This window comes from Prinia subflava, chromosome 14 (genome assembly GCF_021018805.1).
Source record: "Prinia subflava isolate CZ2003 ecotype Zambia chromosome 14, Cam_Psub_1.2, whole genome shotgun sequence".
NCBI classification, from domain to species: Eukaryota; Metazoa; Chordata; class Aves; order Passeriformes; family Cisticolidae; genus Prinia; species Prinia subflava.
The window spans coordinates 13,501,908-13,517,018 of record NC_086260.1 but is presented as its reverse complement, the minus strand read 5'-3'; the positions used below and the strand labels follow the sequence as shown (position 1 = coordinate 13,517,018).

General features: G+C 51.4%; 1 protein-coding gene across 1 annotated transcript in view; it reads right to left on the bottom strand.

Moving 5' to 3' along the window:
- EFCC1 (EF-hand and coiled-coil domain containing 1) overlaps positions 1–8,062 on the bottom strand; it is a 37,043-nt gene extending 28,981 nt beyond the window's left edge. The window contains exons 1-2 of the mRNA XM_063411369.1: positions 7,325–8,062; positions 5,746–6,152 (exon numbers count right to left, since the gene is read on the bottom strand). Coding sequence (XP_063267439.1) covers positions 5,746–6,152; positions 7,325–7,960 — 1,043 coding nt within the window. The 5' untranslated portion in view covers positions 7,961–8,062. The remainder of the gene's footprint in view (positions 1–5,745; positions 6,153–7,324) is intronic.
- Between the last annotated feature and the right edge of the window lie 7,049 nt (positions 8,063–15,111).

Genomic DNA, 15,111 nt, shown 5'->3' with positions numbered 1-15,111 from the left:
AGCCAGGAGGGGACAGACGGGGTGACCCTGTGTGTGACACTGCCACTGTGCCACCCCTGACTCACTGCCACACAGCCAGGAGGGGACAGACGGGGTGTCCCCGTGTGTGGCACTGCCACTGTGCCACCCCTGACTCACTGCCACACAGCAAACAAGGCCTGGCAGACAAAAAGAGGATTTAGGGAGAAGCCAGGGAAAGCCTCCCAAGAATAAACCCTGGAAACAAGAGCCCAGCATGGAAAAAAGCAGGGAAGTGGCTGCACTTCCAGTGTCACAGCACACTGGGGATAAATGCTGCAGTTCCCTGGGGATCAATGAACTTGCAATTGTGTGACTGGATTTGAAGTCAAGGTTTTGCTTCTATTATTATTATTATTATTATTATTATTATTATTATTATTATTATTACTACTATTATTGAAAGCTTTGAGAGACCCTTGTGTTTGAAATAAAAGTAGCCCTTCCACAGACAGGTGCTATACATTTTCTACACTGCTGAATTAATCTATATCAATTGCTCTGTATGGTTCTCTCTACCATAAATAACAATACCTTCCATTATCCCTTCTTGTGAAATCAAAATGCTCCTTTAAAGTGTTCCCAGTGAGAGTAATCTGATTTGCTTCCTTAGCTTGTAATTCTTTTATGACTAGAGACCCACAAGTAGTCTAAGCCTTGTAGGATGGGAATATATTCACCTGCTACAGCTAACTTCTTCCAAAACTTGAAGCTCTGTGATTTTTGGCAGACTTCTCTGTAATACAAAACTTCTTACACTCTTTAGTAGAAAACATTATCAGCTCCAGGCAAAGTTAGAAAATAAAACCAGATTACATCAGTTCATCCAGAAGAATCTGAGAGTTTTCACAGATGAGGCTTTGCAAATTTAACATTTCATTTCAGTGTCTGAGCTCAGTTCCCTGAGTGCCACCAGTCCCTGCTCCTGTCCAAGGATGTCTTTATCCCCTGCAGGTCTGTCCAGCACACACACCCACAGCCTCCTCTCAAATTTTGTGCCACTTGCAACAAATTGCCAGGATGCCCCTCACCTCACAACAGCAAGGAGCTGCTATTGAGGACAGCAGTCAAGCAAAGCTTGTCCAGATTTTCTTTATTGTCTAATTTTAAAGTAGAAGAACAGTTCTAGGCTGCCTAAATAAAACCATGATCATTCTGACTGGAAATAACCTACCATAGAAACCTTCTGTTGTGTATTAGTGTTTCCTTTCTAGGGCTTTTTCTTCTTCACTTAATCAGGAGCTGATCCTGGCCCAGTTGGGAATATTTCCATATTTCCCTCCTGTTCCTGGATTATTGATTTGGACCTGTTTGGTCCATTTTGTTCTGTTTTACAGAGTGAATGACAACCTGAGAAATTATTGAAAAGATCAGGGCACTGTCTCCTGAAAGTGAATAAAACTGAACTGCTCCCAGTATAAAATAACCTAAAGCATAACTTTTTAGACAAATTGACACTGATGAAATAAATAAATGTAGAAAATGATGCTAGAGGCCCCAGTCTTCATATTTACAGGAGAATGAGGGGCTGAAACAAACCTCTCTGCATTCCATGCCAAAAGGATTCCTACTCATTAACACATGTAAGTGCTGATGGATAATTAAGTAATTTGGGAGACAGACCATGCATATGGGAAGCATTTTTGGTATTTTATGACCTCCTTCACTGACCTATGTAATTACTGTGCTGCTGACTAATGCAGCAACATAAACCCTCTGTGAACATCTCCATTATGAAGTTTATTTCAATTCTAAATGACCTTTCTTTTTGTTTGTTACACTGGGATCACAAACGTGGTTGTTAAATTCTTTTATTCCCTCCAATGCTATTAAAGAGAAAAAGAATATGGACACTTCATTAAGTAATCAATTTCTAAGCCAGCTCCAATGTACTATAGAAAACAGAGCCAACTCATATTTGGCAAGAACAATTCATGTCAAACCAATCCAATTTCCTTTTCTGACAGGGCAAAAGGTTCAATGGATAAAAGAAGCAGTAGATGTGAAAATTTTACTGTAGTAACATTTTAATGCGTGGTGTTTTTATAAACAATACTTAGAAACCACAGGATTATATTAGAATACATGGACAGTGTCACCTTGTGCTGGAGCAAAACTTAGTGGGGAAAAAAAGGGAGTTTAGGGAATTGTGGTTAATGATTTGTCCTCTGGAAATAACTCCCTGGGCACTGCATAAAAAGGGGACTTACCTGACTTCCTAAACTCCCCTGTAATCAGGCACTGGGAGTTACAGACTTTTTATATAATATCAGTGATAAATACACAATTTCTTGTGATGTCTCTTTCCTCTGAAATGAACTGAACTCAAGCTTTTCGGTAAGGAATTTATTGAAATTTACCTTTGAAGCATCTGAACTGATTTACTAACTTGACAGGGATTAAAAAATAAAAGCTGAAAGACAGTCCAGACAGAAACCTGACACATTCATCAGAGTAGGAAGATTGGGATGTGCACCTGAAGACAAGAACTATGAACTGTTTGGTCAACTAGGCTGGTTTAGGAACCTAATGATGTGACAGGGACATTTCAAACCCTGCCACAGGAACCTGTGCACTCAGAAAAAGTTCATGTTTAAGTCATACAGATTTACAGGAATATGAATCTGGAATATTTAATCAGGAATAGGTGATTATAATTACACACTCCAATTTAGGACAATGTTTAATTACTTGCAGGTACTTAAACACTTGTCTAAACACAAACTGTTGTTTCCTGCATTAGGGATTATAATTGAAGTAATGGTTGGGATTTCAGACCTAAGTGACTGCTAGTAAGTCTCAGATGAAGGTCTAGAAGAGGGATTTAGATGCTCAGAGAGCTTTTAAAATCTGAACCTAAAAGAAGAAATAATTTCCTTTATAAATATGAAAGTATAAACAGTGTGTAAAGCTCATAGATTTGACTCATTCTTGAGTATGATCCTCTCTGGAAGAAATCTGACTTTAGCTGGAGGAAACCTGTGGCTCACCAAGCCAGTTAAGGTGAATTCTCAGGAGAGATATTTGCAATTGTCAATGTTTTCTGCAGAACACCCCAATCCCCCCATTCCTCTCCAGCACTGCAGCATTAGTTCTTGCCAAATCCAGACCCTGCTCACAAACTCTGTGGGGCACCTGGCAAGGGAGAAAACTGCTCACTGGAGTGGTGACTGAAACACAGCCTGGCTTAATCTGACAGTACAGGTAAGAGCAATTGAAATACAGCTTAAACTGACTGTACAGGTAACAGGAATTGAAATACAGCTTAAACTGACTGTACAGGTAACAGCAACTGAAATGCAGCTTAAACTGACAGTACAGGTAACAGGAATTGAAATAGAGCCTGGCTTAAACTGACTGTACAGGTAACAGCAATTGAAATACAGCTTAAACTGACTGTACAGGTAACAGCAATTGAAACACAGCTTAAACTGACAGTACAGGTAACAGTAATTAAAATACAGCCAGACTTAAACTGACTGTACAGGTAACAGTAACTGAAATAGAGCCTGACTTAAACTGACTGTACAGGTAACAGCAACTGAAACACAGCCTGGCTTAATCTGACAGTACAGGTAAGAGCAATTGAAATACAGCTTAAACTGACAGTACAGGTAACAACAGCTGAAATAGAGCCTGACTTAAACCAACGGGACAAGTGACACTCTTGCCAAGTGACAGTCAGAACCCTGTGGGTTCCCAGCTGTCCCTCTCTCTCTCCACACCCCTCCAAGCCATCTCTTCCCCTCACCAAGCACTCCCAGCTCCTCACCCGAGCTACACCCATGGATGTGGGTTCCTGCACGTCAGGAGAATGAGATTCTCTCACAGCAGGAGGAGTTTGTGCTGCCTGAGCACCAGTGTGAGCAAGCAGAGGGAGCGGGACAAGCTGGGACAGCCACGGCTGTGTGGGGCAGAGCTGCTGCTGCACCCTTTCCTCACCCTAACACACAACTCTGCTCTGCTAATTCACCATTTTCTGCCAGTTTGGGCCCCTCTGTGCCCCTCTGGGAACAGGAGGAGTGATGGGATTCCGTGTGCTGTGGAATATGGCCACAGGCATGCAAGCCACAATTATCATTATGCATCTCTAAGTTAAACTGTTTACACCCAGAGCTCTTTTACCTGCACGGGAGGTGGAGCTGCTTTATGGCCAACAGGGAATCTCAAAGGGTGGAAGCTGGCCTGGGCCACTGTTAAATGTTAAAAAAGGGGTGTCGTTCCCAAATGGTCAGTCCAGCACCATTCCTGAGCTTGACACTCACTTTAAATTAGCATACAATTTAAAAATATTACAAATGAAGGTTATCTTACAAGGGACATATAATTTACATTTCCAAACTCCCACACTTTGTTTTGATGTAGACCATAAAGTTCCTGCTCTGCGAGGCCAGTGGACATTGCTTATTGCTTTTCACCTGTTTCAAGGTGATCTTTTTTATCCTTCATTATACTTTGAAAAAGCAATTCCACAGGACAAGAACTCATCTTAAATCTTTGGTGCTCACTGCAAGAGAACCAGACAGAGCTGACAAGTTTTGTGATCCCTTTGAGCACCAGGAGTTGTAGCATTCATCCAGAGACCCCTGACACTCATCTCGAACATTACGTGCCCTTGCAGTGTTTTTTAAACCCTATAGATGTTTAAATAAATGCTTTTATTGTCTTTGATCTTCTGCAACCATGTAAGTATTAACAGAAGCAATATTGACAGAAAGACACTGGATAAAATGGTTATTTTTAGAATTTCCTCACTTCATAGAACAGCACAATAGCTATGATGCCACAAATAACTCACTACGAATTCTTCCTATAAGCAAACAGAGGAAGTGTGAGTTTAGGAAGAGACAAGGACTTCAGAAGATGCAATTTATTAAAATACTAGATTTAGTAGTGTAAGTATAAATACATCTATAAATACTGGGTTTGCTTTGGGTCAGTGAAAACATGAACTAGATTTTATTCCATAGGTCAATCTGAAATTTGGGCAGAAATGCCTAACACTTAATAAACATCAGTGAGTCCAAGCTTTGTCTGACATAAAAAAACAACAAAAGCAGTGGACTATTAAATTCGTGACCAACTTTCTGACTTGTGGACAGATTTGTTTATGTTATTACAAAAGTGGGACTGAATTGGGTAATGTTTTTTATTTGAGATTCCCACTATCTTATTTTTGTGGGTTTAGAAACGTTTCAGCTTCTCTCTTCTATCACCTTTTCTTTCGGGGAAGAAGCAATGAAGTCATAGTAAGTTTAAAACCACTGGCCAGAAGTTGTCCTTGTGTGCTTTTCCCCAATTCCTAGGACATTTTGAAGAGTTTTTTAAAGAAATGGAGTGTCAGCCATCTGATTACAGCTGGCTTGGGATGGGACTAACAACCAGGAAATGCAGTGAAAAAAATGTGTGTTGGAAATGGTTTCTGAAGGACTGTCTAGAATTTGTTTTGGGGCTCTCTTGAGGCATTACCATGTTGAGTTCTGTTGTGGTGTGTCTGAGGAGTAACTTCAGCTCTCTGTAGATCAGCACCCTTCCTTTGGCCTGGAAGGCTCCCACATCTCCCACAGACCCCTCCCAAGAAAATGGATAAGCAGCTTCTAATTTCCCTCTGGCTAGATTTTACAAGGTGTTTCGGAGACCTTTCACAAGCCACAACCAGAGAGTCTCACACTCACCTGTGTCCCAACACTGTGATTTTAGAGGCATTTTTGCCAGACTCCAGCCTACCTGTAGTGCTGCAGTTGTGACTCCAGCTGCTGAATGTATATTTGCAGATGTGGCACCTCGTTAGCTCTCACTTCCAGCTCCTTCACTTTGCCAAGGCTGTTCAGGACAGCGTGTCTGGCCTCTTGCACCTTCCTCCTCATCTCTGCCTGCTCCCTCTTCAGGTTCCGGTTGCAGTCTTCCAGGCTGACCAGAGCTTCCTGAGAGCTCTTCAGCTCCTTCTCCAGCTCCTGGTTGAACCTGATGGCTTCTTCAATCTGCCCATCCCTGGAGCTGCGGATCAGCTCCATTTCCTTCAGGACGCTTTGGAGGCACTTGGGCTGGGAGAGGTTTGGTGTCAATGGTCTCTTACTCCCTACCAAGCAGGATCCTTCTTCTCTATGGCTGGCATGGCTCTTCCGCAGTCCCACCTGTAATGACCAGCACAAAGCAGGGAGAAATTTGTGTTTTGTTTTTGTGATGTGTTTTAATTAAGACTGAAAGTGGCTGGATTGCGCTGTGTTGGGGTTTTTTAATCACATGTAGTTGATCAGCAACTAAAGCTACTTGACCTTTGCTAAATAAAAAGACAAGGACACAACCTCTGGAAAGTAGTTTGTAATACCTAGCTATACTTTTAATTTTCAAACTACTTACTATTATGTTATTGCTCAGGTTTTGGTATAGCTTTAATGTCATTATTGTGGTCTGTACTCAGGAGTCAGGTAGTGTGCTGAAAATGATATCTCCAAAGAAGTTGTGTTCAGAAGAAGAGAGCAGGGAGCAGCTGGGGGTGTTCTGGAGCTCTCCTCTCTGTTGTTTTGATTCTTCCTGGGACCTCTGAGTGATGACTTCATGTTTGCTGCTGATTTCCTTTCCCCTTTTTAGACGAAAATGGTAAAAGTGTCCTTGACCTGCCTTGCTGGACATTGTGAAGAGGACCTGGTCAGACCTGCCAGAACAATTGGCACATGCTGCCCTTCACTGCTCTGCCTGTTCCACGCTATTTCATGCCACAGTAATTTAACTGCTGTGAAGTGTGTATGTGTTTCACTCGAGCCAGTACAGCAGAACCAGCAGAAACCAGCCCTGGAATTAATGGGGCTCTGCACAGGAGCCCCAGACTATTCATCAGCCTGCCCGCAGAACTGGCTCCAGCTCTGACCACACTCTGAAGAAAACATACTTGTAATATTTCTGAGGCACTTGTGACCGAGGCACTGCACGTGCTTGTGCAGGTAAGAATCCAAAAGTTCTTTCTTACTTCAGGAAAAACCCTGCAGTGGTGCATGGCCAGCAGACGGTACCAGCACATCCTGACTGCACCTGCAGTGGAAGAAGTAGCAGCATTGTACACGTGGGTTTGTTAAGCTGAACTCCCCTACACTTTAAACAGAGTGCTCATCACAACGTATATGTTTAAAGGCACACTGGAGCTCTTTAAAGGCTCCTTAAAGGCTCCCTGTAACACAACTTTGCTAAAAAAGTTAATGCCAAGGATGAACGAGCAACTTCGGTGTCAGTCTGGAGGCGGAGGGGTTACAAACTCGGACTTTCCGAGGGCAGCATCTCTGCTGAAGCACTCGCGGCCACCCGGACTCACCTGCAGCGCCAGGCACCGCGCATCGCTGCTCTGCAGCGCGGCCCGCATGTCCTCCACCAGCTCCCGCAGGCTGCCGTTCTCCTCCTCCAGCTTGGCGATGCGGTCCTCGGCCTGCTCCAGCGCCACGATCTCCTCGTAGCACTCCCGGGAGCAGGGCCCCGGCGGGGCGCGCTCGGCGCTGCCCGCGGCCCCGCGGCCGGCGGGGCGGGCGCGGCGGCGGCGGCGGGGGCTGCGCAGGCGGATCTGGGTCTCGATGTGTTCGCTCTCCCGGGCCAGCGGCAGCCGCGGGCCCGCGCGGGTGCTGAAGTGGCCGCAGAGCCGCGCGTGGAACTGGCGGAAGGTGAGCTCGGCCGAGAGCCCGTCCCACAGCCCCGCGCACTCCTCGGGGTCCGCCGCCTCCTCCAGCCCCAGCACCTGGCACAGCGTGCGGAAATCCTCGCCGGGGATGCGGCCCGCCCCGGCGCAGTCCAGGTGGTGGAAGATCTCCTGCAGGTACTGGTCCAGGCCGGTGGCCAGCACGACGATCTCGTTCTCCACGCCGCGGTCCAGCCCGTAGTGGTAGGCGAGGGCGCTGACCAGCCACTGCGTGCGCCGGGCCGGCCGCCCGTAGGGGTCCCAGCCGTCAGGCGGCTCCATCGCGCCCGCCCGGCCCGCGGCGCTGCCCGAGCATCCCGAGCCGGCCCGAGCGCTCGGCCCGGCCCGCGGCGGGGCGGGACGGGCGGGGCGGGGCCGCCGCCGCTCCAGCGCCGCTCCCGGAGCGCCCCGCTGGCCCCGCAGCCCGGCCGCGTCCGCCTTTGTCCGGCACCAAAAGGGACGCGGGGAAAGCGGGCAGGTGCCAGCCCGCCCCGTTTGTGTGCCAAGCCTGAGCCCCAGGCGTGTTTCTGATTTTTTAGCTGATTTCTCCCTGGTTCCTCTTTAACACGAGCAAGACAACAGCCTCGCACGGTCCGGTTTGACAAGTAAGGCTCGTGAACGAGTGCTTCCGCTAAATTAAAAACCCAGCGTGCTTGACAGCCCACCTTCTGTTCGCTCAGGCTTCCTCACCTCTGTGGGTGAGGTGACTTTATGGTGTTGGTATGTGGGGTTTAAGAGGTCTGTGACAGAGAGGAGTAAGTGCTAAACTCGTTCAAACGAGCTGCCCAAAGCAGGGATTTTAGTCTCTCTTAGGCTGCGGAGCAGGACCGGCGTTGTTGAACGCAGGCAGCAGCACGAGCAGGGCTCCTGCACCAGCAGGGACACGCCACGAGCCAGGAGGGGACCGTGGCACCAGAGGGGACCGTGGCACCAGAGGGAACTGTGGCACCAGAGGAGACCACAGTACGAGAGGGGACCACGGTACCAGACAAAAAAGGAGCAAACGGGTCCAGCTGATATGTGAGGAAAGAAAATTCAAGTTCTTTTAAAGCTCTGCTTAATACAGGGTTGGGTTTCTTTTGAGCAAACTGATGCTAATAAATATTTACTCACATATGGTGGGGTTTCTCTGCAAACACGCTTTGATGGGAAATTTCTGACCACTTTTGGTTTTGCTCTTTAACATAAGTCAAACACCTGAGTAGCTTTGTGGAGGAATGGAGAATTGTTTGTAGCTCAGTATTTTCTCAGACAGAGCCTTACATTTTAGCACAGGAGGAAGGTAGGGCAGAGGTTTAAAAGCCTTCCCCTCCTGAAGTGACACACTTTCAGAGGAGTCTGTGAGAAGTCTCCTCAGCCACTGCCAGGGCTGTTTGCCTCTGCAGGCTCAGTATTCTGGGAGTGCCATGAACCTCAGCTGCCACTGTATTTTCCTCTGAATATTTCTTGTTTGTTGTGCAGTACACAGGGAGAATATTTTATGCTAGATTCTCTTCTGAGCTTTGAGGTAAATCTCAGTAATTATGCTGATTTTCACATCCAGATGAACTTTTTATAGATGGTAAGGAAATGGGAAGAGGTACCATAGAAAATTAATTGCTCAAATTTGAGTGGCCCAACCACAGTAAAAATGAAGTCTAAACTGAAGAATTTTTTTATTATTATTTTTTCCCCCCAAACAGGTGGGGTAAAACATGCAATGCTAATAAAATTCTTTGACGCCATTCAGCCAGCACCCAACTGCATGAAAAGCAACGTGGCAAAGCATGAGACAGGGCATGGGAAGAATCTGCAGCCCGTCCTGTTGAAGGTCCATCAGTACAAAAACTGACCCGGGCTGTTATCCATTGATGACGTGTTGTTGTACAAATGAGCAGATGCCCCAAGATGTTGGTGGCCCAAGCCCTGCCACGGCTGGCCCAGTCCCGGTCCTAGCTGGACCAGGGAGGTGGGCTCGGGAGGGGAGGAGGTGGGGGGATCTCGGGGGACTTTGGCTTCACAGGTGGGCTAGGGGGCCGTGGGGGAGGCACGGAGCGCTCTGCTCTCCTGGGCGGCTGCTTCTGCTGGGGCTGTGTCGGAGAGCTCTCAAGCCAGTCAGCACTTGTGCTCTCCAGGGGCGAGGGAGAGTCACGTCTCCTTGGCCGGGATGCTCGAGCTGCAGCAGGGCCACTGTGGAGAGAGGAGGTGAGTGAGGCCCCAGCTGGCGGTGGCACACAGGGACCCTCCTGCACAGCAGGGCCCAGAGCTGGCACGGCTGCCCAGCAGGGCTGGAGCTGCTGGCACACCTTGGCCCAGCTGCACAGCTGCCCCTCAAGGCCCCGGCCAGCAGGGCCTGGCTCTGGGCAGAGTCCCTGGCCACGAGCGGCCCCGCAGCGCCTCTGCCTTGCAAGGGCCCTCTGCTCCCTGCTCCTTCTCCTCCCCACCTTGCTGTGCCCCTGCCCGTTGCTCCTGGGGCTGCTCTTGGCCAGGCAGCCTCCGTGGGAGCCAGCCCTGGCTGCAGCCCCAGCGGCTCCCCAGGACAAGGCGCAGCAATTCAGAGCCCAAGGAAAGCACTGGGCAGCAGCAGAACCTTCAGCAGAGCTCTTTGGACAGCCACTGACTGTCCCCAGCTGCACAGCAGCCTCACTGCCAATGCTCCCTGACTATCAGCAGACTTTAAAGAAACTGGAGGGTGGAGATCAACAGCAACTTACCGTTTCTTTCCTTTCCACCACCGGAACCCGACATAGCACAGGCCCATAGAAAGAGGCACAGTGAACAGTGTCACCACTGTGCCTATCATACAGGACTTGCGCACATCCTGGGGGCAGAAAACTCTTGGGGTGCTTGGTGGATTCTGGCCCATTGTTTCTGACTTTCCCAGCATATCTGTGGGAGCAATGGGAGCGTGAGCCCGTGCTGTGCTGCACTGCTGAGCTGCAGCACGGTGGGTACGGCCAGGACGGGCTCTGTTTCCCCAGAGCTGGGCCTGCAGGCACCTTGGGGCCCCTTGGCATAGGCTGTGCCACCCAACAGAGCCCAGAGGGGCGGGAGCAGAGCCCGGGGCCAGCGCAGCTCTTTGGGCAGTGGCTGCTTCGAGGGACAGGGGCCAAACCCATCCCTGAGCAGCCACTGCCACCCCCGGCCCTCCCTGGCCCGGGACAGCTCCCCCAGCCCCCGGGGACGGAGCCAGGCCCTGCCAGGAGCCAGTGCAGCCCTGGCTGTGTGAGGGCAGTGCTGAGGAAGAGCTGCTGCCACACAGCCCCAGCGAGGCCTGAGGGCAGCACAGCAATTACCTCCTTTTAGTGTGTCCATGTCTGTGTCGGTGTCAGTGTCCGTGTCTGTGTCAGTGTCCATGTCCGTGTCTGTGTCTGGCATCTCCTTTCCTGCATCAGGAGCAGGCACGGAGTCATTGCTTCCAACAGGATGTGATGCCATCTGCGCGACCTTTTGCTCAATACCTTGAGAAAGGAAAAGGGACAGCTCGATCAGACGGAACTGTTCACCATGCAGGTGGCATCTTCAGGAGGCAATGCTTGTCAAAGACAAGGATAAAGATCAGGAAAATGGCCATGTTATTGGGGCTGGGCCAGGGCCTTCCCTCCTCCAAAGAGCCGCCCTTCCTGATCTGCCCATGCAGCGGGAAATTGCCGGGATCTGAGGGTGTGCATGGCCCCTGGTGGAGGTTGGGCTCTCTGCCAGCTGATGCCAAATGCCTTCCTGCAGAGCCTGGGGAGAAGCTGCAGCCAGGCCAGGCTGGCAAACAGCCCTGCAGGGCGGGAAAGCAGCAGCGGGGCAGCCAGGCTGCCATGGATCCCTTCCTGCTGTGCCGGGCACGGCGTGTCCAGATGTGCAGGGAAAGGCCCCGGCTGCTGAGTGTCAGGACAAGGCTGAGGGACAGGCACCCACCACGGCGTCTCTCCAGCTCAATCAACATCTGTTCCAGATGTTTGGCTGCCTCCAGGGATTTCTTTTCTGCGATTTCTTGGTTCTTCCATCTAGGAGGGCCTGAATGGAAAGTAGTTTCATTTCTCCTTCAGGCCACAGTGGCAGTGAGTGCACCTGGGTGATTGGTGCCCTCCCAGCCACTCCCTCATCTCTGATTTCCACTCACGAGCAGGGGCAGGGGCAGCTCGTGCTGGCTGTGGCCCCACACAGAGGTGGAAGGAGTCCCTTGTGGGGCAGTCTGGGGTGAAAGGCTCCCTGGAGCTGTCAGCAGCTCTGAACTCAGCCCCAGGCAGGGCCAGGGCTTGGCAGGGGCAGAGGGAGCAGCTCAGGCTCCCTGGGGCTGCCAAAGGAGCTGGGCAAGGCACAGCCCCGGGGCACAGCCCTGGGCCCGGCCCCTTCCCTCCCTGCTCTTCTCCGTGGCTGCACAGAGCAGTCGCAAGGACACCCTGGCATTGCCCACGGGAAGAGGATTGACAGCTCAATGCTCCTTCCTGCCACTGCCAGCGATCCTGTGGGATCACCCAGGGCTGCACAAGGGAGCAGGGAAATGTTTCCAGAATCCATCAACCTTCAGAGGAACTTAAGGGAAATGGCGCATGAGTGAGCTCTTGCCACACTGACAACGATTTTTCTATCAGGAAAGGATGCTGAGAACTTGCCTCCAGTACGTCCCAAGTCATCCAAACTCTCATCCATCCAAGTTCCTGGAACCACATTCCTAACAAGATTGTCTAGAAGGGAGCAGAGATCAGAACCATTTCCATGCTGTGCTGGGATCTCCTTCTGCCTTAGGGAACTGGGCACTGCAAGGGGTTCAGGTAAGGCCGTGGCAGCCAGATGTGAATGGACATGGCCAAAGGTGCAGAGGGGCCTGGGGAGCTCTGGGCTGCCTCTGGTCACTCTCCACACTCTTTGCAGGCCCTGTGCAGCATCCCTGCAGGGGCAGCTGGAGCTGCCCAGGGCCCCAGGGGGCTCCCTCCCTCCCACAGAGGAAACCCTGCCCACAGCCCCGGGGAAAAGCATCCCCAAGGCTTCCCGGGGAGAAGGGAGCGCTGTCCCGGGAAAGGGGAGCCAGGCCGCCGGCTCACCTGCTCCCCGCGCTGGCCACGGAGCAGCCTGGGCAGCCCTGGCAGGCAGGGCCACTGCCAGCAGGAGCAGGAGGAAGAGGCGCAGAGCACGGGCCATGGTGCCTTGCCCTCTGCCAGTCCCGCAGCTCTTGCTGCCACCGCTGTCCCGACACCGCTGTCCCAAGGTCAGCACCGCTGCTGCCGCCGCCGCTGCTGCCGCTGCAGCTGTGCTCAGGCACCGAGTGCTCGGTCGCTGTGGTGCTGTGCAACCACGGGGCTCTGGGCCCTCTGTGACCTCAGAGCCTGCTGTGACCTCAGCCTGCTGTCACCTCACAGCCTGCTGTGACCTCAGAGCCTGCTGTGACCTCATGGCCCTAGGGGAGTTGTGTGGGGAGTGGGATCTGCCTTCTTTGGGAGGGTTCTCCTCCTGCCCAGCAGCTCTGTCCAAGGGCTCTGGACCAGTCCCAGCCCAGCTGATCTCACAGGCTGGGGGATGAAGGGATGGAGAGCATCCCTAAAGCCTTCTCTGCCTGCCTTGCTTAATGTCCACTTTCTCCCAAGTAAAGGCAAATATTTTCATTATTGAGTTGGACATACTCAAAGCAAATACTTCACATTGTTGATCTGTGAATTCACACAATGTTGATTTATTCTAATCAGACTGTAATTAAGACTTACCTCTCACTGTAATTTAGGCTGATGCATTATGAGGCAAACTGTTGAGTAATTTGTCATGGTGTCTGGCACTGTAGAGAGTTTTTCTGTAATTAAATGGCATTTGGAGACAGGTGTCTACCATACTTCTGGCATACTAGAAATGAAAAAAGCAGCCTTTGAAACAGGATTATATCCTTTTTTTCTCCTCCTCCTTCCAGCGATTTTAATCTCTGAGGTCTAAGAGATCCTCAGAGATTCCTCACAAACACAGTAGCCCATGTGTTACCCCCAGCACAGGCCGCAGGGCAGCAGCACTGGCTGAGCTCCGTGTGCGGGAGCAGCCGTGGATGCCCACGGTGTGGGCAGGAGGAGCCAGGCAGGGGCTGCTGTGAGCAGCGGCGGGGCCCCGAGGGGCTGGGGGAGCCCACGCTGAGCGTCCCTGGGCTGAGGGCACATTTCCCTCAGGGCCACCACCTGGGCCTGGCCCTCCTCCAGTGGCACGGCCCCAAAAAGAGGGAAGCCATCAACTTAGTGCTTGCCTTGAGAAAAATGGAATGAGGCTGCACTGTGCACCAGCACAGAAGGAAGTCCACCATAGCCTGAGAGATGAGCTCAGATCCCAACAGAGACTGGGCCTGTGGCACCCTGGGATCCTTTACGAGCAGAGTGAGGATTTGGTCCCCAGGCCGTATCTGTTCACCCAGGGACACGTGGTGAACACACACAGGGAGCAGGCTCAGCCCCATTGCTCCTCCCTGAGTGTCATGTCTGGGCCCCCTAGAGCCATGCACAGGGTTTGGGTCACCTCTCGGTTGTGCAGGGGCCTGGGGACACCCATCAGTTTTGCAGGGAATTTGGGCATCTCCAGAGGTGTGCAGGGGGTGAGGGACACCAGTAAGTTGAGAAGGGCTCTGGTGTTTCCCATGGAGCCCAGAGGATTTTAGGGTGACTGAGGACATCCATAAGAGGTGCAGCGGGTTTGGGTCTCCCCTAAAGCACGCAGCTACCCTGATGCCTGTGTTGCATTATTTTAATAATTTATGGCATCAACACCTTAACTTTTTCAATATGGGCCAAAGGCCAGCACAGCGCACAGCACAGACTTGGTGACAGCGCAGTAGGGCCAGTGCTGCCTCCAATAGAATTTTGGACTTGTCATTGCTAGTGCAGGGAGAACCCTCAAATGTCTCACTTGTCCAATGTCATATAACTCAGTTCTTGTGAAAAAAACCCAGATTCCCCAAAGCTGCCTGGAGGGACATACTCCCCTCATTGGAAGACCACCTCTTGAGATCCATTCCAACCTCAGCCTTGAGGTCACAGCAGGCTCTGAGGTCACAGCAGGCTGTGAGGTGACAGCAGGCTGAGGTCACAGCAGGCTCTGAGGTCACAGCAGGCTGTGAGGTGACAGCAGGCTGAGGTCACAGCAGGCTCTGAGCTCACAGAGGGCCCAGAGCCCCGTGGTTGCACAGCACCACAGCGACCGAGCACTCGGTGCCTGAGCACAGCTGCAGCGGCAGCAGCGGCGGCGGCAGCAGCGGTGCTGACCTTGGGACAGCGGTGTCGGGACAGCGGTGGCAGCAAGAGCTGCGGGACTGGCAGAGGGCAAGGCACCATGGCCCGTGCTCTGCGCCTCTTCCTCCTGCTCCTGCTGGCAGTGGCCCTGCCTGCCAGGGCTGCCCAGGCTGCTCCGTGGCCAGCGTGGGGAGCAGGTGAGCCGGCGGCCTGGCTCCCCTTTCCCGGGACAGCGCTCCCTTCTCCCCGGGAAGCCTTGGGGATGCT